The sequence below is a fragment of the Pan paniscus genome, chromosome 8, assembly GCF_029289425.2.
Source record: "Pan paniscus chromosome 8, NHGRI_mPanPan1-v2.0_pri, whole genome shotgun sequence".
NCBI lineage: Eukaryota > Metazoa > Chordata > Mammalia > Primates > Hominidae > Pan > Pan paniscus.
Window position 1 is genome coordinate 45,304,252 of NC_073257.2, and position 27,649 is coordinate 45,331,900.

General features: G+C 37.4%; 1 protein-coding gene across 1 annotated transcript in view; it reads left to right on the forward strand.

Moving 5' to 3' along the window:
• The window catches only part of CCDC7 (coiled-coil domain containing 7), a 424,140-nt gene that overhangs the window by 208,119 nt on the left and 188,372 nt on the right, over positions 1 to 27,649 (forward strand). The window contains exons 23-24 of the mRNA XM_055092614.2: positions 3,095 to 3,202; positions 25,007 to 25,117. Coding sequence (XP_054948589.1) covers positions 3,095 to 3,202; positions 25,007 to 25,117 — 219 coding nt within the window. The remainder of the gene's footprint in view (positions 1 to 3,094; positions 3,203 to 25,006; positions 25,118 to 27,649) is intronic.

The window sequence follows — 27,649 nt, forward strand, 5'->3', positions numbered from 1 at the left end:
AACAAACAACCCCATTAAAAAGTGGGCAAAAGACATGAATGGACACTTCCAAAGAAGACATACATGTGGCCAACAATCATATAAAAAAAGCTTAACATCACTGATCATTAGAGAAATGCAAATGAAAACCATGAGATGCCGTCTCACACCAATCAGAGTGGCTATTACTAAAAAGCCCAAAAATAACTGATGCTGGCAAAGTTGCAAAGGAAAAGGAACACTTATACACAGTTGGTGGGAATGTAAATTAGTTCAACCATTGTGGAAGACAGTATGGTGATTCATCAAAGACCTAAAAACAGAAATAGCATTTAGCCCAGCAATCCCATTACTGGGTATATGCCCAAAGGAATAGATATCATTCTCCTATGAAGACATGTGCACATGTACGTGCCTGTTTGGTGCTCACTGCTTTGTGCCTGAGTGGGTACCTAAGGTACAAGACAAAGTCCCCTTTACTTTTTCCTCTGTTTTTCTTAAGCAGAGGGAGTTTCTTACCATAGCCACCACAGTTGGAAACGTGCTGGGTCTCACCTGAAGCCAGCATATCTCAGAGTCTCACCTGATGCCTATAGCATACTACCTAGATCTTGCTGCTGATTATTCAGGGCCCAAGGGCTCTTTAGTCAGCAGGTGATAGATCTTGCCAGGACTGAATTCTTCCCTTGAAGGTGGCAAGTTCCCTTTTGGCCCAGGATGTGTCTAGAAATGTCATCCAGGAACTAGGGCCTGGAACGGAGGCCTCAAAATTCTGCCCAGTGCCCTATCCTACTGTGGCTGAGCTGGTATCCAAGATACAAGATGAAATCCTTTTTATTCATCCCTCTCTTCTCCTCAAGAAGAAGGTCTTTTTTGGAGCTGTGAGTTGCACTGCCTGGGTTTGGAGTAGGGGTGGCACAGCACTCCTTTAGCTGTCCTGGCTGGTGTCTCAGTAGATGCCCCCTAAGTCCACTGGCTCTGAATCCGGCTCAGCACTAGGACTTGCCTAGGAGTTGCAGTCCTTGTGGCCTATATTGCCTTTGAAGTTAAGTTCCAGGGAACTTTTAGCCAATGGTGGTGAGGCTTGCCAGAACTCAAGTTCCAACAGCAGGGATATGCAGTTCCCTTTTGGCCTCTCTCCATAGGTGGGCATCAGCTGAGTTTAGCTTGATTTTTCTTTCTGCCATGACAGGGTAGCACTGAGTTCAATGCAAAGTCTCACAATCACTGCACTGTTTCTCTCAAAGAGCACAAATAATTTCTCTCTGCACCAGGCGGACACTGCTGAGCAATGGGGGAGGGATGGCATTAGCAATTCAAGACTGTCCTTTCTACCCTCTTCAGTGCCTCTTTCAACAATATGAAGTTAAAACCAGATACTGTGAGTGTTCAGCAGATTTTTGGTTCCTATTAAGGTGCTTTTTCATGTATAGATAGTTTTAAATTTGTTGTTCATGCAAGAGGGATAATTGGTGTAACCTTCTATTTGACCATCTTGCTCCACCACTCTGGGTATCCAGGATAGCGCTTTTATTAGCTACAGGAGTCCTCACTATTTGGACTGTAGCGGGGCTCTGTGTTGTGCCCCCATGACTATTAAATGATCATAAGCATCTAATGGAGAGCCCCTCAATCTCTTCCTTGAGACCTTATTGTTGAGCAACTAAAGCCATAGATGTCTTTGAGAAGGGACTTAAACAGATGGTCCAGGAGTGAGTGCCCAGTTACATTTTTACATGACTCTGACTGCTAATGAAATATTGGTGTCTTGGCAGTAGGTTCTTTTGTCTTGCATGGAAATTTTTCAGTTAAGATCTGGATTGTGCTGCTAACTATTTCACATCATCAAGTTCAATTGAGCTAGATAACCAATGAGAGTAGCACAAATGAACCTAGGTCTGAGTTTGGTAAATGATCTTATTTGTCATCTGTTGTTCTTACTCCTTATTGCTGAAGTAAGAGACTATCAGGTAGCTTTCAGGGCACTTTGGAGGTGACTGGAAGAGAGATCAAAAAAGGTTTTTCAGTGGCAGGGAACTCACCACAATTGGACCAAATTAGTCAGAGGCCGAATAGCAGCCAGCTAAGAAAAGAGAGGGTCTCATATGTATGTAACACTTTCCCCCTACCCACTTCTTCATCCTTCTTGGGCAAAGTGGCCATGGAAGGACATTCTGAATAAGGAGGTCTGCAGTGACACACCTCATAAGTGCCACTGTCCCTAATTAAATGTAATGAGAGTAACTCATTTAAGGTAAAGGTGAACTATTCACATCTCTTCTATGGTCTCTTTTGATTGGTGTGCAATATGATCATGAGGACTCTACATACTTTTTCATCACACATGGAAAAATGAATAAAACATGAAAACATGCATTATAGACATTCAGTGCTAGGAACATGCTTAGATTTAACAATGGTCATTGGATGCAATTTTGCATGTAGGGTCTATGCAAATTTTGGTCACCAACTACTTTGTTTTCTGGTTTATCTTTCCTGTGTTTCAATTTCTAAAAGTAAGTATCTCTTTACATTTATTTCCTAATGGATAGCATACTTGATATCTTTCTTCTATTTCAGTTTTTTCTCACTTAACATTACCTTCTATAAATCCCTCTAAATCAGGTTGTAACAATCTTTTTATTACTTTTAGAGCTTCCTGTACAACTCTTTGTATCATATTAAATATTGTAGTTGATAATACCACAAATTATAATATATACCTTTTTATTAACCAATTTCATATGCTTGTACATTTAAGTGATTTTGAGTATTTTGTAATTAAAAGTATGCTGTAATGAATAAACTTGTACATATGAACTTTCATTGCTTTGCCTATGAATATATATTAATCTAAATTATAAATAATCAAGAACAAGTAGAGGCTAATATAAATATTTGATGCCAAGAAATATCAAAATAATGAGACTAGTTCACCTCAGATCCTTTAAAGTTCTTGTCACTATTTTCATGTCAGATCTAGAATTATAGTAATTTACTTATATTTTACATGTATAAAAATGAGACAATATGGCTGTATACTTGTTATAAATCTGAAATCTAGAAATTTCACTATAGTTTATGTTTACTGCACTAAATTTATTAATTTGTGTAGCTCATAATGATGTACCAGAAGAAAATCTTATGCTTGAACAAGACACAAAGTCAAAAACGGAAGTAGAAGTAAAGAAACAAAAATCTTTCCAAGATAATCAACTCAATAGTAAGTGTAATAATTGTAGATAACCTTAAAATAATTTAAGATTTATTTTTAATTGGCAAGTAAAAATTATATACATTCATCATGTACTACATAGTGTTTTAATATATAAATTGTGGAATTAAATATAAATTGTGGAATAATAAAATCAAGCTATTTAACATGTATATTACCTTGTAATTTTTTTGTGTTGAGAAGACTTAAAATTTCTCTTAGCAATTTTGCAATATGTTATTATTAACAGTACTCATGAAGTGCAGTAGATCTCTTAAACGTTTCTCATTTCCAGCTGAAATGTGTGTCCTTTGACCAACATTGCTTCAGTCCTCCCACCATCAGCCTCTTATAACCAACATTTTACTTTCTGTTCCTATGAGCTTGACTTTTTAAAACTCCTCATATAGGTAAGATAATGCAGTATTTGTTTTTAGTAACTGGCTTACTTTATTTAACATTATGTTCTCCACATTCATCATATTATCACAAAAGGCAAAATTTATTTCCTTTTTTTAAGGCTGATTTTCGTTATCTATTGATCTGTGGCTGGACACTAAGTTTGATTCCGTATCTTGATTATTGTGAGTAATGTTACAGTGAACATGGGAGTACAAATATCTCTTTTATATACTGATTTCATATCCTTTGGAGGTACATCCAGAAGTGAAATTGTGGATAATATTGTAGTTCTATTTTTAATTTTTTGAGGAATCCCTGTAGTGTTTTCCATTATGGCTTTACTAATTTACATTCCCACCAACAGTGTACTAGTGTTCCCTTCTCTTCACATCTTTGCCAGCACTTCTCTTCCATCTTTTTGATAATAGTTACTTTAGTGTGTGGGAAGTGATATTTCATTGTGGTTTTAATTTGCATGTCCCTGATGATTAGTGATATTGAACACTTGTTCATATACCTGTTGGCTATTTGCATGTCTTCATTAGAGAAATGTCTATTCAGATCCCATGCTCATCTTTTATTTGCGTTGATTGTTTTCTAACTATTGAGTTGTTTGAGCTGCTTCTATAAATTGGATCTTAACTGCTTATCAGATTTATGATTTGCAAATGCTTTCTCTCATGCAATAGGCTATTTCTTCTACTGTTGATTGTTTGCTTTGCTGTGCAGAGCTTTTTAGTTTGGTTTAATACCATTTACTTATTTTTGCTTTTATTACCTTGCTTTTGGGGTCATATTCAAAAAATCTTTGCCCAGATCAACATAATTGAGTGTTTCCCATATTTTCTTCTAGCAATTCTAGTTTCAGATCCTAAATTTATGTGTCCTTCATCCAATTTGAGTTGATTTTTGTATATAGTGTGAGATGAAGGTATAATTTTATTCTTCTGCATGTGGATATCTAGTTTTTCAACACCATTGTGTATTTTATTCCAGTGATCTACATGTCTGTTTTTATACCAGTACCATGCTGTCTTGTTTGCTGTAGCTAAATAATATGTTTTAAAATTAGGATGTACAATGCCTCCAGCTTTGTTTTTCTTGCTCAAGATTGCTTTGGCTATTCAGGGTCTTTTATGGTTACATATGAATTTTTGGATTTTTTCTATTTCTGTCAAAAAATGTTATTGGGATTTTGATAGGGATTAAATTCATAACTGATGGGCATTTTAACAATATTAATTCTTCCAATCCAGGAACATGGGATATCTTTTTATTTATTTGTGCTTTCTTAAACTTCTTTTACTAATGTTTTATAGTTTTCATTGTAGAACTTTTTTTCCTCCTTGTTTAAATTTATTCCTAGGAATTTAATTTTTTGTAGATACTGTAAATGAGATTACTTTTTGACTTCTTTTTCAGACAGTTCGTTGTTAGAGTATAGGAACACTACTAATGTTTGTGTGTTGACTTTCTACCCTGAAAATTTTATGAATTTAATCATTTGGTCTAATAGTTTTTTGGTGGAGTCTTTAGAGTTTTCTTTTTCTTTTTTTTTTTTTTCGTTGACAAAGCAGTTTCACCCGTGTTATTTAGTCCTTGTGGTAGTCCTTTGGAATAAGCAATGTTATTCCCTTTGATTTACACTGAGACCTAAAGATGATGAAGAGAAGGTAGATTACAAAGATAATAATATAAATAGCTATCATTTACTGAATTACTAATAAATACCAGGTACGGCAGTAGGAAGAACATAATATTTTTCTAACATACACAATAATCCTGCAAGGTTGGACTTAGTATTTCTTTTTTTTTTTTTTATACTTTACTTTCTAGGGTACATGTACACAATGTGCAGGTTTGTTACATATATATATATACATGTGCCGTGTTGGTGTGCTGCACCCATTAACTTGTCATTTACATTAGGTATATCTTCTAATGCTATCCGTCCCCCCTCCCCACACCCCATGACAGGCCCCAGTGTGTGATGTTCCCCTTCCTGTGTCCATGTGTTCTCATTGTTCAATTCCCACCTATGAGTGAGAACATGTGGTGTTTGGTTTTTTGTCCTTGCGATAGTTTGCTGACAATGATGGTTTCCAGCTTCATCCATGTCCTACAGAGGACATGAACTCATCCTTTTTTATGGCTGCATAGTATTCCATGGTGTATATGTGCCACATTTTCTTAATTCAGTCTATCATTGTTGGACATTTGGGTTGGTTCCAAGTCTTTGCTATTGTGAATAGTGCCACAATAAACATACATGTGCATGTGTCTTTATAGCAGCATAATTTATAATCCTTTGGGTATATACCCAGTAATGGGATGGCTGGGTCAAATGGTATTTCTAGTTCTAGATCCTTGAAGAATCGCCACACTGTCTTCCACAATGGTTGAACTAGTTTACAGTCCCACCAACAGTGTAAAAGCGTTCCTATTTCTCCACATCCTCTCCAGCACCTGTTGTTTCCTGACTTTTTAATGATTGCCATTCTAACTGGTGTGAGATGGTATCTCATTGTGGTTTTGATTTGCATTTCTCTGATGGTCAGTGATTATGAGCATTTTGTCATGTGGCTGCATAAATGTCTTCTTTTGAGAAGTGTCTGTTCATATCCTTTGCCCACTTTTTGATAGGGTTGTTTGATTTTTTCTTGTAAATTTGTTTAAGTTCTTTGTAGATTTTGGATATTAGCCCTTTGTCAGATGAGTAGATTGCAAAAATTTTCTCCCATTCTGTAGGTTGCCTGTTCACTCTGATGGTGGTTTCTTTTGCTGTGAAGAAGCTCTTTAGTTTAATTAGATCCCATTTGTCAATTTTGGCTTTTGTTGCCATTGCTTTTGGTGTTTTAGACATGAAGTCCTTGCCCATGCCTATGTCCTGAATGGTATTGCCTAGATTTTCTTCTAGGGTTTTTATGGTTTCAGGTCTAACATTTAAGTCTTTAATCCATCGTGAATTAATTTTTGTATAAAGTGTAAGGAAGGGATCCAGATTCAGCTTTCTACATATGGCTAGCCAGTTTTCCCAGCACCATTTATTAAATAGGGAATCCTTTCCCCATTTCTTGTTTTTCTCAGGTTTGTCAAAGATCAGATGGTTGTAGATGTGTGGTATTATTTCTGAGGGCTCTGTTCTGTCCCATTGGTCCATATCTCTGTTTTGGTACCAGTACCATGCTGTTTTGATTACTGTAGCCTTGTAGTATAGTTGGAAGTCAGGTAGCGTGATGCCTCCAGCTTTGTTCTTTTGGCTTAGGATTGACTTGGCAATGCGGGCTCTTTTTTGGTTCCATATGAACTTTAAAGTAGTTTTTTCCAATTCTGTGAAGAAAGTCATTGGTAGCTTAATGGGGATGGCATTGAATCTATAAATTACCTTGGGCAATATGGCCATTTTCATGATATTGATTCTTCCTACCCATGAGTATGGGATGTTCTTCCATTTGTTTGTATCCTCTTTTATTTCATTGAGCAGTGGTTTGTAGTTCTCCTTGAAGAGGTCCTTCACGTCCCTTGTAAGTTGGATTCCCAGGTGTTTTATTCTCTTTGAAGCAATTGTGAATGGGAGTTCACTCATGATTTGCCTCTCTGTTTGTCTGTTATTGGTGTATAAGAATGCTTGTGATTTTTGCACATTGATTTTGTATCCTGAGACTTTGCTGAAGTTGCCTCTCAGCTTAAGGAGATTTTGGGCTGAGACGATGGGGTTTTCTAGATATACAATCATGTCATCTGCAAAGAGGGAGAATTTGACTTCCTCTTTTCCTAATTGAATACGCTTTATTTCTTTCTCCTGCCTGATTGCCCTGGCCAGAACTTCCAACACTATGTTGGATAGGAGTGGTGAGAGAGGGCATCCCTGTCTTGTGCCTGTTTTCAAAGGGAATGCTTCCAGTTTTTGCCCATTCAGTATGATATTGGCTGTGGATTTGTCATAGATAGTTCTTATTATTTTGAGATACGTCCCATCAATACCTAATTTATTGAGAATTTTTAGCATGAAGCGTTGTTGAATTTTGTCAAAGGCCTTTTCTGCATCTATTGAGATAATCATGTGGTTTTTGTCTTTGGTTCTGTTTATATGCTGGATTACGTTTATTGATTTGTGTATGTTGAACCAGCCTTGCATCCCAGGGATGAAGCCCACTTGATCATGGTGGATAAGCTTTCTGATGTGCTGCTGGAATCGGTTTGCCAGTATTTTATTGAGGATTTTTGCATCAATGTTCATCAGAGTTTTCTATATATTGGTTTATGTTATCTGACCAAGATAATTTTACTTCCCCCATCCAATTTGAATGCCTTCTGTTTCTTTTTCTTTCATAATTTATTTGCCTGGGGCTGCCAGTGTTCTGTAGAATAGAAGTGGTGAGAATAAGCATCCTTGTCTTGTTTCTTATCTTAGAAGAAACGCTCTCAACTTACTACCATTAAGTATAATGTTAGCTGTGGCTTGTTTGTTGTATATGGCTTTTATTGTGGTGAGGTACAATCCTCCTATACCTAACTGGTTTAAAATTTTTATTTTGAAATGATTTGGAATTTTAATGGATGTTTTTTCTGCATCTATTGAGATTATCATGTGGTTTTTGTCCTTCATTCTGTTAATGTGATGTATCACATTTATTGCTTTATGTTGAACCATCCTTGCACCCAGGAGATAAACCACACTTGATCATGGTGAATTCTTCTTTGAATGTGCTGTTGAATTTAGTATTTTGTTGAGGTTTTGCATGATCATCAGAGATACTGGCCTTTAATTGTCTTTTCTTGTAGTGTCCTTGTCTGGCTTTGGTATCAGTAATGCTGGCCTCCTAAAATGAGTTTGGAAGTGATCTCTCTTCTTCTATTTTTTTGAAACATTTGAGGGGCATTAGCATTAATTCTTCTTAAAACATTGGGTAGAATTTAGTAGTGTATCCATGAGGCCTTAGCTTTTCTTTAATAGAATAGTTTATATTAGTGATTTAATCACCTTACTCATTATTAGTCTATTCATATTTCTCTTCTTCATGATTTAGTCATGGTAGGTTGCATGTGTCTAGGAATTATTCATTTCTTCAGGGTTATTGAAATTGGTGCCATATAGTTATTCATAGTAGTCTCTCATGATCTTTTGTATCTCTGTGACATCAGTTGTGACAGTTCTTCTTTTATTCCTGGTTTTGAGTCTTTTCTCTTTGTTAGTTTCATTAAAGATTCATTGATTTTGTCTTTTCTTTTTCTTTTTTTTTTGTTGTTGTCCAGAATTCTAATTTATTAACTCCTCATTTTAAATATTTAACTTTCAGGGACAGTAGAATGTTTGTATTGTTATACGTGAATTCTCTTTCTTCTCAGTAAAATTACATAAAAGGACAAATTATAATCAGACATTTGCTTGGTGAGCATGGAGTCAATCCAGGGAGAATGAATTGGATGATCAAATGTCTATTACATCCATCTTCACTTGGGGCGCATTTGTAAGAGGGATTGGATATTTATTTCTGGGGTCAGGACATGTCCTTTCCTGGGTTGTCCTGGGTTCTTTCTTCTTAGAGACCCTTTACTGTCTTTCCTCTGGATCATTCCTTTTTCGTTAATATATTCTTTCTTTATAATGAAGACAATGCAATTCATTTGATTATATGTTTTAATAGTCCTTGTCTGTTGAGGCTGTGTCTTAATGAATACAATCCAAACATTACCGAACTCCCCAGTCAACAATTTATAGGATTTTTTAAGGGTAGATGATTTCTTTATTTTTTATGGAAAACCATTCTAAGTTGCTTCCTGTTGATTTCCTATACTTTTATTTACTTTCTTTTTTTTTCTTTTTTTAAAATTTATTATTATTATACTTTAAGTTTTAGGGTACATGTGCACAATGTGCAGGTTAGTTACATATGTATACATGTGCCATGCTGGTGCGCTGCACCCACTGACTCGTCATCTAGCATTAAGTATATCTCCCAATGCTATCCCTCCCCCCTCCCCCCACCCCACAACAGCCCCCAGAGTGTGATGTTCCCCTTCCTGTGTCCATGTGTTCTCATTGTTCAATTCCCACCTATGAGTGAGAATATGCGGTGTTTGGTTTTTTGTTCTTGGGATAGTTTACTGAGAATGATGATTTGCAGTCTCATCCATGTCCCTACAAAGGATGTGAACTCATCATTTCAAAATACCAACTCTTAGTTTTGTTGATCTTTTCTATTGTTTTTTTCTCCCTTATATTGTTTTTCTAGTATCTATTTTGTTTATTCTTCCATGAGCTTTATTATTTTCTTCCTTCTGTAAACTTTGGGTTTAGTTTGTTCTATTTTCCTTAGTTCCTTGTGGTGTAACATTAGGCTGTTTATTTGGGATCTTTTATTTAATGTGGGCTTTTAGTTCTGTAAATGGTACAATTGTACAGTGTGTTTGTGTTTTAAGCTGTGTTATTACAAAAGAGTAAAAAAGTAAAAAACATTAAAAGTTTATTAAATAAAAAGTTACAGTAAACTCAGGTTAATTTATTATTGAATAAAGAAAATTCATTCAAAATTTAGTGTAACCCAAGTGTACAGTGTTTATTAAGTCTACAGTAGTGCACAGTAATGTCCTAGGCCTTGACATTCACCACTCACTCACTGACTCACTCAGAGTAACTCTTAGTTCTGCAAGCTACCTTGATGGTAAGTATTCTTTACAGGTGTATCAGTTTTAAAACCTTTATACCATATTTGTACTATGTTTTTCTAATTTTTCTGTTTAGATATACAAATATTTACCATTGTATTCAAACTGAATACAGTATTTAGTATAGTAACATACTGTACAGCTTTATAGCATAGGAGCAGTAGACTATATCATATAACTTAGGTGTGTAGTAGGCTATACCATGTAGGTTTATGCAATGATAAAATTGCCTAATGACACGTTTCAAGACATATCCCTGTCATTAAGTGACACACATAACTATTTTTTCTAACTTGTCTGATCCTCCTAAAAAATGTTTTGAATTTTTTATGAGGCAGTTCTTATATCTGCATTTCTTTGGGATCATCTTCAGGAGATTATTGTGGTGTTTTGGTCGTGTCGTATCTTTAGTTTTTCATGTTTCTTGTTGCTTTACATTGATGTCTGCAAATCTGGTGCAGCAGTCACCTCTTGTAGCCTCTTCTGACTAGTTTAGCTGTTGAAAGACCTTCTCCTACAGAGGTGTGAGGGCGCTTGCTGGGTGGGCTGCTGCAGTTCTGGCACTCATGAGATTGAGAGTTGTGTCACCTTTGTGTAGCTCTGGGAACTGAGGTTGGTGATGACAACGATTTCGAGGATCCTCAGCAGCCAATGCTGTGAATGTTTGCAATTGTGGCAAAGGTTATTGGGGTCTTCAGTGGCAATGACTATTAAAGTTCTTCTGATTTCTTTTTCTCTCAGTGAAGAAGTTTTGCTGATAAAATCCCTCTTGGTTCCGGGTTTGACTTGTCAGCTTGCTTGCATTGGTAGTGGCATGAGTATTTGATTAGTGGTGCCAATGGAGTGGCTGCAGAACTGAGATGTGAAGCACAGGAATGTGTGGAGGGAGCATGGTTCTGGGACCCAGGGCAGTAACAGCACTTATGCCCAGGGCACATGCACCTCTGCTGCCACCTTGGTAACCGAATCAAGGTGCAGATTCCTGTGAAATAGCTGGGCAGCTAAGAATGAGAATATTGATATCCACACAGTTTGAGCTGCTCTGGAGTTGGGGCACAGTCCAGCTCTCTATGGTGGCTAAACCAGTGTCTGGAGCATGGGCACACACAGCGAACGTGTGGCTCTGGGATTTGGAATGCAAATTACCTTGCTGTGACAACGATTCCCAATGTCTGAGGTGTGGGTGGGTTCAATGTAGACACAAAACCCAGGTCTGGAATGTGGTTACTTGCAGAGTGGCTATGTTTTGGGTCAGGGCACACATGGGGTTAGAGGAGGTGGTGACTTCTTTCCCAGTAGTGGCTTAACAGTGCTGGTTCTTGTTTGCAGGAGGAGTATACGGACACATCACCCTTTCTGGGGTTTCCTGGTGGGGATGGCTCTTGGTTACCTCAGTAGGAAGAAATGGTAGTGTCCTGGGTGGATCAGGCTGTTGGGAACCGTGGTGGTTCCAGCAGCATGGCTGATGCCTATAGCCTCCACCTTTCTTCTTTGCTCCTAGCGATCTCCTGGTGTCTAAGATATGCTGACCTCACCAGGGATCCTTTCTACTTGGACATTGTGCTCCACTGTGTTGCTACAGATTCATTAATGTGCCCATGACACCTCTCTGGGCTATTGTAGTTTGTGAAAGGTGTCTATATTTGTTTCATAGCAGGAGGGATGAAGGTTGCTATCTCCTCTGCCATCTTGGTGCTGTCCTACCTTATTTATTTTTTAAACCACTTTACTAAGGTTGATTTTTTGTGTATAGTGTAAGATAAGGGTTTAATTTCATTCTTTTCCATGTGGATACTCTGTTTCCCCAATGCTATTGAGGAGACTATGCTTTCCCTTTTGTGTGTTCTTACCACCCTTGTAGAAGATCAGTTCACAATATGTGCATAGGGATTAATTCTGGACTCCCTGTTACATTGGTGTATATGTCTTTTATGGCAGTACATATTTTTGACTTACTATAATATAAGCTTTGTAATGTGTTTTAAAATCAGGAAGTATGATGCCTCCAGTTTTTTTTTCTTGCTTCAGATTGCTTTGACTATTTGGGTTTTTTGGTTCCATATGAATTTTAGAATTGTTATTTCAATTTCTGTAAAAGTGTGCCATTGGTATTTTGATAGGAATTGTACATCACTTTGGGTAGTATGGGCATTTTAACAATATTAATTTTTCCATTTTGAACAAAAGATGTCTTTCCATTTTAATTTCTTTCAGCAATATTTTATCGTTTTCAGTGTACAAGCCTTTTGCCTTTCGAATAAGTTTATTGCTAAGTATTTTTTCCTTTTCGATGTGATTGTAAGTAGGATTGATTTTGAATTCCTTTTTGGATAGTTCGTTGTTAGTATATTAAAACAAAACCAATTTGTGTATGTTAATTTTATATTCTGTACCTTTACTGAATTTGTTTATTCTAACCATTGTGCGTGCGTGTGTGTGTGTGTGTGTGTGTGTGTGTGTGTGTGTAGTTTAGGGTTTTCTACATTAAAAAATCAATAACAAATAGTGAGACTGAACCAGTAACCAGAATCTCTGAACATGAAAACCATGAATCAGTCTTATTATTTACTATTGACCTTTTCAAGTTTTCCATTTTTTCTTGATTCAGTCTTGGTAGGTTATTGGTAGGTTCTAGGAATTTAACAATTTCTTCTTTGTTGTCCAGTTTGTTGGTCCATAAATTGTTCATAATAGTCATTTGTGATCTTTTCTCCTTTCCATGGCATCAGTTGTAGTGTCTCCTGTTTCATCTAGTTTTATTTATTTGAGTCTTCTCTTTGAAAAAATTAATCTAGCTAATAGTGTGTCAATTTTGTTTATCTTTTCAAAAACCGAACTCACATTTTCATCAATTTTTTCTATATTCTTTCCTATTTTATTTATTTCTGTTCTAATTTTATTTTTTTTTTCTGTGAACTTTGGCTTTAGTTTCTTATTCTTCTTTTTCCTTGAAGTGTAAAGTTAGGTTGTTCATTTGAAATATTTTTTATAGTGATTATCAGCTTTCCTTATGGTACTGCTTTTGCCGCATCCTGCTGTAAGTTTTGGTATATTTCAGTTTTGTGGATTTTTTAAAATCTCAAGATAGTTTCTAATTTCCCTTTTGATTTCTTCCTTGATCCAGTGGTTGTTCAAAATTTGTTGTTTAATTTTCATGTATTTGTGATTTTTTTCCATTTTTCTTTCATTACTGATTTCTAGTTTCATACCATTGTGACTGGAAAATAATCTTGTAATGGTTTTAATTTTCTTAAATGTTTAAGACTTGTTTTGTAATATAGTATGTGATTTATCCTGTAAATATCTCAGTGTGTAGGAGAATTGTGTGTATTCTGCTGCTTTTGGATGGAATGTTCTTTAAATGACTGTTAGGTCCATTTGGTCTACAGTGTTGTTCTGATCTGTTGTTTATTGATTTTCTGTTTGGATGATCTATCCATTTTTGAAAGTGGAGTATTGAAGTCTCTCTCTTCATACCTATTATTACTTTTCTTATGTATTTATGTGCTCTGATGTTGGACACAGGTATATTTATCATTGTTATATACATATATATATTTTTGAGATGGAGTCTTGCTCTGTCGCCCATTTTAATGGTGAATTGACCCTTTTATTTTTGTGTGGTGACCTTTTTTTGTCTCTTGACATCTTAGTTATCTAAGTACAGCCACTTCTGCTCTCTTTTTGATACCATTTGCATGGGATATCTTTTCCTCTCCTTCCCTTTTAGTGTTTAAGCCCCTCACTTTTAGTTCAGTTTGTCCTTGACTCTAAAGCAAGTCTCTTGCAGATAGCATATAGTGGATCTTGCTTTTCTCATCCTTTCAGCTTCTCTGTATCTTTTGAATGGTAAGTTTAACCTATTTATATTTAAAACTATTATTGCTAGGTAAAGACTTACTGTTGCAGTTATATTGTTTTCTGTCTGCTTTATAGCTGTGCCCTATCTTCCTCTCTTTCTGCTTTCCTTTGTGATTTGATTACTTTTTATAATGATATACTTTATTTCCTTTTCATCTTTTTTGTGTCTGATATAGGTTTTTCTTTACGATTACCATGAGGTTTGAGTAAAATACTGTTAAAATGGTCTATTTTAAATTGTTATCTATTTTAAATTGTTAACAACTTAACTTCAATTGTATACAAAAATTTTACATTTTTATTCCACCCCCATTTTAGGTTATTGATGTCAAAAATTACTTTATATTCTGTATCCATTAACCAATTTTTGTGATTATAGTTATCCATAATACTTTTGCTTTTAACTTTTATACTAGAGTTAAAATGATTCATGTACCACTATTACAGTATTACATTATTTTCTGATTATCAATATATTTACTTGCTAGTGATATTTATACTTTCATATACTTTCGTGTTACTGTTGAACATCCTTTCATTTCAACTTTAAGAATTCCCTTTATTGGACGTGAAGGACCTCTTCAAGGAGAACTACAAACCACTGCTCAAGGAAATAAAAGAGGATACAAACAAATGGAAGAACATTCCATGCTTATGGGTAGGAAGAATCAATATCGTGAAAATGGCCATACTGCCCAAGGTAATTTATAGAGTCAATGCCATCCCCATCCAGCTACCAATGACTTTCTTCACAGAATTGGAAAAAACTACTTTAAAGTTCATATGGCACCAAAAAAGAGCCCGCATCACCAAGTCAATCTGAAGCCAAAAGAACAAAGCTGGAGGCATCACGCTACCTGACTTCCAACTATACTACAAGGCTACAGTAATCAAAACAGCATGGTACTGGTACCAAAACAGAGATATAGATCAATGGAACACAACAGAGCCCTCAGAAATAACGCCGCGTATCTACAACTATCTGATCTTTGACAAACCTGAGAAAAACAAGCAATGGGGAAAGGATTCCCTGTTTAATAAATGGTGCTGGGAAAACTGGCTAGCCATATGTAGAAAGCTGAAACTGGATCCCTTCCTTACACCTTATACAAAAATTAATTCACGATGGATTAAAGACTTAAACATTAGACTTAAAACCATAAAAACCCTAGAAGAAAACCTAGGCAATACCATTCAGGACATAGGCATGGGCACGGACTTCATGTCTAAAACACCAAAAGCAATGGCAACAAAAGCCAAAATTGACAAATGGGATCTAATTAAACTAAAGAGCTTCTGCACAGCAAAAGAAACTACCATCAGAGTGAACAGGCAACCTACAAAATGGGAGAAAATTTTCGCAACCTACTCATCTGACAAAGGGCTAATATCCAGAATCTACAATGAACTCAAACAAATTTACAAGAAAAAAATCAAAGAACCCCATCAAAAAGTGGGCGAAGGACATGAGCAGACACTTCTCAAAAGAAGACATTTATGCAGCCAAAAAACACATGAAAAAATGCTGACCATCACTGGCCATCAGAGAAATGCAAATCAAAACCACAATGAGATACCATCTCACACCAGTTAGAATGGCGATCATTAAAAAGTCAGGAAACAACAGGTGCTGGAGAGGATGTGGAGAAATAGGAACACTTTTACACTGTTGGTGGGACTGTAAACTAGTTCAACCATTATGGAAGTCAGTGTGGCGATTCCTCAGGGATCTAGAACTAGAAATACCATTTGACCCAGCCATCCCATTACTGGGTATATACCCAAAGGTCTGTAAATCATGCTGCTATAAAGACACATGCACACATATGTTTATTGTGGCACTATTCACAATAGCAAAGACTTGGAACCAACCCAAATGTCCAACAATGATAGACTGGATTAAGAAAATGTGGCACATATACACCATGGAATACTATGCATCCATAAAAAATGATGAGTTCATGTCCTTTGTAGGGACATGGATGAAACTGGAAATCATCATTCTCAGTAAACTATTGCAAGGACAAAAAACCAAACACCGCATGTTCTCACTCATAAGTGGGAATTGAACAATGAGAACACATGGACACAGGAAGGGGAACATCACACTCTGGGGACTGTTGTGGGATGGGGGGAGGGGGGAAGGATAGCATTAGGAGATGTACCTAATGCTAAATGATGAGTTAATGGGTGCGGCACACCAGCATGGCACATGTATACATATGTAACTAACCTGCACATTGTGCACATGTACCCTAAAACTTAAAGTATAATTAAAAAAAAAAAAAAGAATTCCCTTTATCACTCCTTGTAAGGCTGGTCTAGTGTTGATTAACTCCCTAAATTTTTGTTTGTCTGGAAAAGTATCTACGCTTAACTTTTAAAGCACAATTTTTCTGGGTGTAGTATTCTTGGTTGACATTTATTTCATTCAGTACTTTGAATATATTATTTCATTCTCTTCTGGCCTGCAAGGTTTCTGCTGAAAAGCTTATTGATAGTTTTATGGATTTATCTTGTATGTGATGTCATTTTTTTCTTTCCATTTTCAAAATTTTCTTTGAGTTTTGACAATTTAATGTGTCTCAGTGTAAACTTCTTAAGATTCAACCTATTTAGGATCCTTTGTGTTTCGTGTATCTGGAAGTCCATTTTCCTCCTCAGATTTGAAAAAACTGTATTCATTATTTCTTTAAATAAGCCTTCTGCCATTTTCCCTCTCTTTCTTCTTGGACTTCCTTATGCATATATTGGTTCACATGATGGTATCCCATACATCTTATAGGATTTCTTCACTCTTTTTCATTATTTTTATTTTTGTTTCTCATAATAAGAAATTTGAAAGGACTGGTCTTAGAGTTTGTTGCTTTGCTATTTTCTTCTGCTTGATAAAGTCTGCTTTTGAGGCTATCTATGAAATTTTTCAGTTTATCCATTGTGTTCCTCTGTTCCAGACTTTCTGTTGGTTTACATTTTTATGGTTGGTAAGTCTTTGTTGAACCTCTCATTTTTTGTTCATGTGCTGTTTCCCTAATTTATTTGGTTGTCTATTTGTGTTCTATTTTAGTTCACTGAGCTTGTTTAAGGCCATTATTTTTATGTCTTTTTCAGGGAGGTCATAGATCTGCATTTTTAAGAATCTCTTATTTGAGCTGTATTTTGTTATTTGAGTTATCACCTGTGCATCAACAGAACATCCAGTGGGGTTGTATTGCCCTGATTCTTCATGATCCTTGTATTTTCATTGATGTACGTACATTTAAAGAAGCATCTTTACATGCTAGCTTTGGCCCTTCACTAGACAGCCCACCCAGAGTTTGTGTGGGTCCATTAGCAGGGTTCATGGGCAGGTCAGCTGTCAGGGTCCACAGGAGTGCTGGCTCTCAGGGTTTGTGGGCAAGCCTGCTGCTGTGATTTGTATGTCAGCTATTGGATCCATACTGTTTCTTGAGAGCTTCTGACCACCCCTCTTCCTGCCTTTTTTTTTTTGGTTTTTAGCTACCTTCAGGTGATCTAGCCATGCTGATTCCCTGAGTGTTTTGATTGTGGTGCAATATAAGTAGGCCTCTCAGGTTATAATAACAGGCTGGGAAAAGTCCAATGATCACTTTATTCCCCACAGGAAAACTGAAAAGCCCAGGAGATCTCTCTTGGCACTGTGCTGTGACAGCTTGGGGGAGGTGTGACGTGAGTAGAGATGAAACTGTTCTTATTATCCTTTAATTGCACTTTTGCCTTGTTTCTGTGTTCCACTGCTGTGCTGTAGCCTCTCATTTGAATTCCAGAGGTCTCATAAAGGTAATTTTATCCTTGTCTGGTTGTTGTCTTCATTTTTGTGGAAGAATGAGGGCTGGGCCTCCTATTCCATGATCTTACTTACATCAATCCCCCTATTTTAATTTATTTTAAGTTCAACTTATCAGAAATTTTTTTTGATTCATGAATATGTATTTGGGCATATGTTTCATAGAAATTTTTAACTTTGACCTAAAGCATGTATACTCTAAGATAATTAGAAAACAAAAGTATTGATAACTTTTGGTTGGAATTTCTTGTCTTGAGACTATTTCACAAGCATGGGTTGTGTGCTCAGTATTCACCAAAGCCCAATAAAAGGCCAATAATTGTCTCTTAAAGGGTATATACTTTTCAGGTATTTCTGAAAATGACAGGTTCAAAAGCCCAATAGATTCCTCTGACCTGTGGCAGTGTCCTTCTGCCATAACCTCCAACTGGCAAACAGAAGACCTCTTACTCAAACAGTAAATGGATATCAGAGTGGCCCAGGGGTAGTGCTGTTTGGGTTGCTTGTTGGAGGACCTCCAGGCCATCCTTCTGATTGTGGCACATTTAAAGGAAACAACTTTCTTGTAACCCCATAGTTGGATGGCATTAAGATTGCCACATGGGCAATACAAGAGTGTAAGTAGTCGAATAGTCTCATTAATCTTCTTTTTAATTGTTTGATCAGAGAGAGCCAGAGCCAGTATTATCACATGGAATAAGACAACATTCCCCTTACAGATAATGCTCAGGAATTACACTTGGGTACTAGGTACTTGTACTTTGTAATAATGCTTTAGAGAATTATCACCTGTGCATCAACAGAGCATCCAGTCCTATTTGGGGGGTTTCATGTTTGGGATGGTGTCATGAATGGATTAGAAGGCTAGTCCTTCCTCTGGTAGTGAGACCTTTTCTATGTTATGGTTTATGCATTGATGACAGATAGGGAATTAAGTATATTAGTGGTCAATTTTATCCATTCCATACAAGGGTAAACTGATCCTAATCATCTCTATGTAGATAGATACTGAATGGGGCATGTGCAGTGTGAATTGTTACGTAAGTTTTCACACTCTAGACAATAGCTTCTATTATGTTTACGATGTCAGATACCATTGACAAAGGCCAAAGAGCTGTTGTTTGGATTGAACAGCCAAAATCAATTGAAAATCTTTTATTGATCCAAGGCCCTACACTTAGATGTACTGAGTTATTGAATGGGGATATAATCTCAAGGAGACTTTCTCTATATTAACTTCAGCAAAGAAGGCAGTTGTTTCTTTTTTATTCCTAGACAGATTTTGGGAGACAGAGGTGGTAAGTATAGGACATTGGGCAGGTTCGCAGTCTTCCTGTGCCCTGCTGAAATGGTTCTAACTGCAGCAATAAGTTAAGGAATAATAAGGAAATAAGCCTTCCATGAGGCCTTGGATAAGTCAGTGGGGTTGCACATGGATAATATATCTATATTCATAAGACCTTCATTAGTTGGGGCCATACCAATGAAAGTTTATGTTGGCCCATAGGGACACACATATGTTCTTTCTTTTTTTAAAAAAATTTATTATACTTTAAGTTCTAGAGTACATGTGCACAACATGCAAGTTTGTTACATAGGTTTACATGTGCCATGTTGGTTTGCTGCTCCCATCAACTCGTCATTTATATTAGCTATTTCTCCTAATGCTGTCCCTCCCCGTGACAGGCCCCACTATATGATGTTCCCCACCCTGGGGATACACATATTTTCTTATCTGGGTAAAGGTCCTCTTGATGTTGGCCTCAGACCCAAAACCAGACAGCATTATCTATTTGCCTGTCATCTTGGCGTCAGGGGTTGTCAAGATCACAGTCATCTCGACACCACTATTCAAAATGCTTAAAAAATGCACTTCTTTCCCATCTCCCAATTCATTACTTTTCTGAGCAGAGGTCCTTGGGTAATGGGGACATAAGGACCTGATCTACTCCATATTTTTGTTCACTTTTGAAAACTGAGAGAATTTGGGGTAAATTTCACCAGGCTCTCTGACTCATTTAAAGATTCACTGGAAGAAGCTGAGTGATAACACTTGTTTTAGTCATAGGAACTATTACAATGTGTACGCTAGTCAGTGAGCACCCCTTGGTTACTACATGTCCCTGAGTGCTTTCATGGAGAGCCCCATCAGTCTCCACCTTTGAGATTCTGTTTTCAGTAACAAAAGATCTCTTCAAGAAAGCCTTTGCTCAGATTTTCCAGGAATTAGTCCTCAGTTACTATTTTTTTTCATCACTCTCTCAGCTAGTAAGTAATTGCTGTGCTGGAAGTAGCTGCTATTTCAGCCTAGTAATTTGTCAGTTAACATCTGAATTTTGTGGTGGGCCAATTGACTGGACCTGTGTCTGTGGGAGGTAGTGGTAGGGAAGGCTAGGATTGGTTAAGTCCAGAATACTGAGTCAGAACTGAGAAAAGTTTCTTTAAGGATTTCCTCTACCCCACTACTTCACACCATAGGTGGTCTGGCCAGAGGCAGTGACTGAACAATACAGTCATTGTTTGTCACAATACAGCTACTGTCTGAACAATACAGTCAAGCCCCCACCTTCCCCTATAAAGAGGTTTTCAACTTAAGGCGATTAGACTAAAAATGTTATATGCCCAAGAGCCTGGTTGGCCAAGGGCAGAGGAGTTGATTCAAGACTGCGACTACCTCCTATGCCTGCAGTACACAAATCTTACCTCAAGTCTCTTTTGTGTTGGGAATCTCTATGATAATTGCCAGGTAATGCCTTTGTAACTGTCCATGATTGGACCTGAAAGATCACACAAAAGCAGGGTTGGCCTGAAGTTGGATTCTTCAGTGTATTTATATATATATATATGTATATATATATACACACACACACACGCACACACACACAGCTTCATACACACATCTGCATACATATACATGTGCATATAAACATGGATATATACCTGTAAAGTCATATTTAGAATTCATGGCAAATCTCTTGGACACCTTAAATTCCAGTTCATTTTCTCAGAGGTTGTTCTTGTCTTTCTCCATTTCATATATATATATTCTTTCTTCTACTGTGTGAATCCTGACTAATCCACAACGCAATTACTCAATTGTATCAGCATCATTATTATTTTTCAACTTTTATTTTAGGTTCAAGTGGTACACTTGCAGGTTTATTTATTACATGGCTATATTGTGTATTGCTGGAGTTCGATATACAAATGATTTTGTCACCAAGGTAGTGAGCATAGTACCCAATAGGTAGTTTTTCAGTCCTCATACTCTTCCTACCCTCCACCCTCAAGTAAGCCCTGGTGTCTATTTTTCCCCTCTTTGTGTCCATGTGTACTCAATGTTTAAGTGTACCCACTTACAAGAGAGAACATGTGGCATTTGGTTTTCTGTGCCTGTGTTAATTTCCTTAGGATAATTTCCTTCCAGCCTTATCCATGTTGCTGCAAATGATACAATTTATGGTGTATATGTACCACATTTTCTTTATTCAGTCCACTGTTGATGAGCAGGCATCTAGGTTGATTCTGTCTTTGCTACTGTGAATAGTGCTGTGATGAACATGCACATGCATGTGTCTTTATGGTAAAATGATTTATATTCTTTTGGGGTTATTCCCAGTAATGGGGTTGCTGGATCAAATGGTAGTTCTAAGTTCTTTGAGAAATTTCCAAACTGTTTTCCACAGTGGCTGAACTTATTTACATTCCCATCAGCAATGTATAAAGCCTTCCTTTTTCTCTACAACCTCACCAGCATCTCTTATTTCTGACTTTTTAGTAGTAGCCATTCTGACTGGTGTGAGATGGTATCTCATTGTGGTTTTGATTTGCATTTCTCTAATGATTAGTGATGTTAAGCATTTTTCCTATGCTTGTTGGCAGCATGTATATCTTCTTTTGATAAGTGTCTGTTCATGTCCTTTGCCCATTTTTAATGGGGTTCTTTGGTTTTTGCTTGTTGATTAGTTTAAATTCCTTATAGATTCTGGATATTACACCTTTGTTAGATGCATAGTTTGAGAATATTTTCTCCTATTCTGTAGGTTGTCTATTTGCTCTATTGATAGTTTATTTTGCTCTGCAGAAGCTCTTTAGTTTAATTAGATCCTATTTGTTAATTTTTGTTTTTATTGCAGTGGCTTTTGGCATCCTTCTCATGATATCTTTGCCAAGTCCTACGTCCAGAATGATATTTCCTAGGTTAATTTTCAGAGTTTTATATTTTTGAGTTTTACATTTAAGTCTTTAATTCATCTTGAGTTTATTTTTTTATGTGGTGAAAGGAAGCAGTCCAATTTCAGTCTACTGCATGTGGCTAGCCTGTTATCCTAGCACAACTTTCTGAATAGAAAGTCCTTTCCCTGTTGCTTGGTTTGCCAGCTTTGTCAAAGATCAGATGGTTGTAGGTGTGTGGCTTTATTCCTGAGTTCTCTAACCCGTTTCCTTGGTCTATGTGTATGTTTTTATACCACTACCATGCTGTTTTGGTTACTGTAATCTTGTAGAGTAGTTTGAAATTCTGTAGTGGGCTATCCTGGGCTTTGTTCTTTTTGCTGAAGATTGCTTTGGCTATTTGGGCTCTTTATTGCTCCATATGAATTTTAGAATAGGTTTTTCTTATTCTGTAGTTTGATAGGAATAGCATAGAATATGTAAATTGCTTTGAGTAATATGGCAATTTTAGCAATATTGATTCTTCCTGTCTATGAGCATGGAATGTTTTTCCACTTCTTTGTGTCATCTCTGATTTCTTTTAGCAGTGTTTTGTAATTCTCAATGTAGAGATCTTTCACCTTGCTGGTGAGTACTGCTGCAGCAGCAATGGCAGAGGGCTTGTTGCCAGTTGCCAATGGGAATTCCACCCCAGAGAAACACAGAGCTGCCACAGACGGAAGTGATCAGGCAGAAGTAGGGTGGCTGCATTGAGGGCCAAGGTCGGAAGGCCCTGCTTAGTAAGGAGTAGCAAGGCCTGGGACCTGCATGAAAAGCAGTGTGGCTGTTTTTCTTTATGGCACGTGTCGCATGTTGGAGGCACGAGATAGCTTTTGAGCTCTATACTCTCTCCCCATCCTCAGGGCAATGGGGACTGGGGAGACTATGGCAGTGGCAAAAGCTGTGGGCCTATTGTGTTACCTCTGGAATCTCTGCCTCAGAGAAATGCAGAGCTGCAGCCAGCCGAAGTGATCAGGTTGGGGGGTGGGGGTGAGGTGGGTTGCTGTTCTGGGGACCTAGGCCGATTGGCTTTGCTTGGCAAGGTGCCCCAGAGGTGAGGCCTACAGTCTGTCCACATTTCAGTATCCTAGATGGGACCCTTATCCTGGGGCGCATGGGAGATCCCTGCCTCCCTTCTTGGCAGAGCTATGGCAGCTGGTCCCAGGGTGCTCAGGAATCCAAAGCCCTTGGAGCTCCACATGGGCCTGAATAGTGGCTCTGCCGAGACTCCATGTAGCTTTCTGTGTCAGTCTGGGGGCCCCAGGGAGTAGGGTTTGGCAGGATCTCTTGTTCCTAGGTTTGCAAAGGTTCATGGCAGAGGTATGTGTCCCCAGGGGCTCTCAAGCACTCACTGTTTCCCCATGGTGGGGAGCCTTCCTTGGCTCTGTGCCAGTCCCAGGCGGGTTGCTGTCCTGTCTCACTCCTCTCTGCTCTCCATGGGTCACCACTACTTCCTTGATGAATCCCAAGGTGGCCTCCTGGATGATCCAGTTGAAGAGCCACTTGCCACTTATAAATTTGTAAGTTTACTTGCCACTCTGTCTTCTCTCCTGTGAAAGCAGTTCACACTAGCTGCTTCTAGTCAGCCATGTTGGTCTTAAAATCTGGATTGTATTGCAGTTCCAAAATTATTTTAGAATTGCTTAGCACATACTTCTAGAAAAACAAACCTACTGAAAATATTTTGTGATGTGTGTACCGTCTCTTCTCCGCACACTTGTCCAAGTATTAGGGCATATGTTAAATATTGTATTGATGATTTACCTGTATGAGTTCTTTTTTCTCTTTAATAGGTTCACTAAGTTTGCTTTCAGTTTTAGTTTCTTCTTATCCTTTGTGATTTAATTTAATTTTATTTTTTGAAATATACGAAACCTGAAACTGATTCCAAAAGTAAAAAATATGCAAGGTATACTTAGAGAAGTTCCATTCCTTCCCTAGTTCACCCTCCTTCATCTTGTAGGTAATCAACTATATTGTATTCTTACATTTCACCCGTTTCATTTTGTAAAGCTAGGTATCTTTCTAATTTCCTTTCTTTCTTTTTTTTAATCCTTCTTCCTTACCTAACGGTGGCATACAAGTTTTCTCTTTTTTGGATTTTTTTTTTTTCACTTAACATTATCTCCTGGAAATCCCTACAGGTCAGTTTATAGAGATTTTTTAAAAATTGCTTTTACAACTCTATGTATAGCTATTGTACCACATTATTAACCGTAACTTTCATTATACTATAGTTTATAGCAAGCTTGTCCAACCTGCCTTATTTTGTTGTTGTTGTCATTCTGGTCTGTTTTGTTTTAGGCTTTTAGCAGCCCAAAGCCATGGTTTTTAGGTTCTGTCTCTAGTGATAAGCAGAAAAGAGGAATGAGAAAGGGGCTTTACTGGCTCAACCAGAAGCAGAAACTAAGAATCCATGACTGTATTCTCTCCCTTGGACACCCCTAGAACTTTATGGTATATACATTGGCTTATTCAACCAATATCCAATGCTTGAACATTTATGTGGTTTTGAGTATTTTGTAATTACAAATAATGCCATAATGATAAACTTGTACATATGTATTTTTATTGTTTGGTTTATGACATCTATATGATCTATACAATATAAAGAACCTAGGAAAAATGTAGACTAACTATATATGATTCCTAGAAATGTTTATAAAGTGAGAAAGCATCAACATACAGCCATTAAAATTCTTTTCAACATTTTCTCATCAAATCTATTATTATTGTAATTTAGTTATAACTTTGTAGAAGTGACTGAGAATGCTCATGTAAATGTTTTATAAATTTGAAATACAGAAATTTCACAAAAGATCCATTTTTCTATTTAGTGGAATAAATGTATTTTCTTTATGTAGCTCATAATGAAGTACCAAATGAAAGGCTTGTAGTTGAGCATCAAGAATCATTGTCAAAAACCAAATTACAAGTAAAGAAACAAGAAACTTCTACAGAGCAACCACTCACCAGTAAGTATAAAAATTACACATAACTTTACATTATTTTAAATTAGTCACAGCAAAGGCATTTTTCCTCAGTTCATGAATCTTGAATTTACAGAAATTTTACCTTGAACCTAAAGTATGAATACCATAAGATAACTAGAGAACAAAAGCTAGAGTATTTATTACTTGTAGTTAGTATTTCTGGTTGTAACGGTATTTTGTAGCCATGATCACATGCTCAGTATTCACCAAGGACAATAGCAGGCCAATAATTGTCTTTCAAAGAGTGTGTACCTTTTATCCAACTCTAGGAAGTTACAGGTCCAAAAGCCCAATTTATTCCACTGACCTGTTCAGTAAGCTGTTTCCATTTGGCATCAATCAGTGAACAGAAAGTTTGCCGAGACCTGTAACTCAAATAAAGATCAGAGGAGCTAAAGGGAACAGTAGCATAGGCGGCCTGTTGGATGGACTCCAGAGCATTCTGTTGGTTGGGGCCTGCTCCAAGGTAGAGGCCTTTTTGGTAACTTTAAAATGATTGCAATCAGGATTCCATCAAGGGAACTGCCAGTAGCAGAATAGGTTCACAAATTGCTTGGCCTCTTGTGTATTTGTTGCAATATAGAGGGACCATAGTTTGACAGTTACCTCCTCAGGAGTGAGACATGTTTCCCCTTTCTAGTTTACTCCCAGGAATTCCTCTTGGGTAACAAGGTCTTTGTACTTTTTATGTATTAATGGCCCAGCCATGTTGCTGCATGTGGGCCAATACAACATCCAGTCCTTGCTGGGTAGTGGACTTGCCTGGGCCTAGCAGTAGGGAGTCATCAATGTCGTAGAAGGTTAATAGGAACAGAACTGTTTCCAGATCATGGTTTTGTGGAGGGATTTTAAAGATGTGTTGCAACCTGTTCCATATAAGACAAACTGTTCCTGATCATCTGTGTGGACAGGAATGCTGAAAAGGGCATTTGCTACGTCAATTGCTTTATACCTACTTCCCTCAGCTTGGGTAATTACCTTTATGGACAGTCACAATGTCAGGTCATATCAGTGTTCTAAGAAGTACCATAGCATTAAGCTTCCCATAATCAATGGAGTTTATAGGCACCCAAGGTGATACACACAGGCTAACTTAGTTATTGCATGGAGAAATAGTCTCATGAACATCTTTGGCTTCATGATCATGAAGAGCTGAGCAATAAGGGCAGTGATTTCTATTTCTCCCTCAGGCAATTTTTGGAGACCAATCTCTAGACACTTGTGGTTTAGTAAGTTTACAGTCTTCCACATGCTTCACTAAAATGACCTTAACCACAGTAGTTCCCCTTAGGGCTTGAGGCTGATGTGATTGGGGATTCACACAGAAGATACATCTATATCAATAATATATTCAGTAGAGGGAGTCATAAAAATGGAGGTTTGTAGTGGCCCAGTGGGACCCACCCATAGTTGTGTTTGGGTAAGGGTCATGTTTTTGGTGGCTTCCAACCTCACACCGTATAGCATTATCTGTTTCACCCTCATCCTGGTGTCAGAGATTGTGGAGATAAATCATTGGTAAACTAGTATTCAAATGATGTGAGTTATGTAATTCTACACTATGACCTCTTTGAACTCTGACTTGGTATACATCCTCAGGTGCCACTGTGGAAATAGGGATGTTGGCCTAACCCCTAATTTTGTTTTGTTTTGAAAGCTGAGACTTCTGGGTAAACACAGACCATGTTCTCTGATTCATCTTAAGACCACTGTGATGGGTAGAGGAAATAGCACATGTGTTAATTATAGGTATCATCACCATTTTGACTCTAGTGGGGCTGTATATTGGCCCTATGCCCTACTGCCTGGCCAGAAGATCCTTAGTGGGGAGTCCATCAAGCTCTTCTTTGAGACTTCATTGTTGAGTAACTAGACAATGCTTGCAGTGTCAGGGAACTCATCATGAGTGGGCCAAACTTTCAGAGAACAAATGATAGCCTATAGAGAAAGGAGAGTGTCTCTAGTGTTCATATATCTTTTTTTTCCCTGCCACCCTTCCTCATCTTCCTTGGACACTTTTAGGGCACTCAGAATGAGGGGCTCTGTTGTGACACACTATACACGGTGCCACTGTCGCACACTATCTTAACACGCTTACCTCCTTTATGGTAGAAGCAAACTATTCAAGTTCCTATAAACTCCTCAGGTCACTGGTGAGGTGGACCTGAGAGATCTTTATTCTTTCAAATTTAATATAAATCTCAAACAATGTGTCATCATAGGCTGTCTGTTCATGCCAGGGACATATTTAGAGTTAACAATAGTCATTGGGTGCCACTCAGCAAGCAGTGTTTGCAGTGACTTGGTAACAAACTACTTTGTTTTCTGGTTTATCTTTCTGTGTTTATTTAATAAAGATAGATATCTCCCCATATTTTTCTTATTTCCTCTTCTTTCTTACCTAAAAGATAGTATACTAGATATTCCCCCTTTTGGTTTTTTTCCACTAAACATTATTTCATAGAAGTATCACCAAGTCAGTTTGTAGGGATCTTTTTCATTCCTTTTGTAACT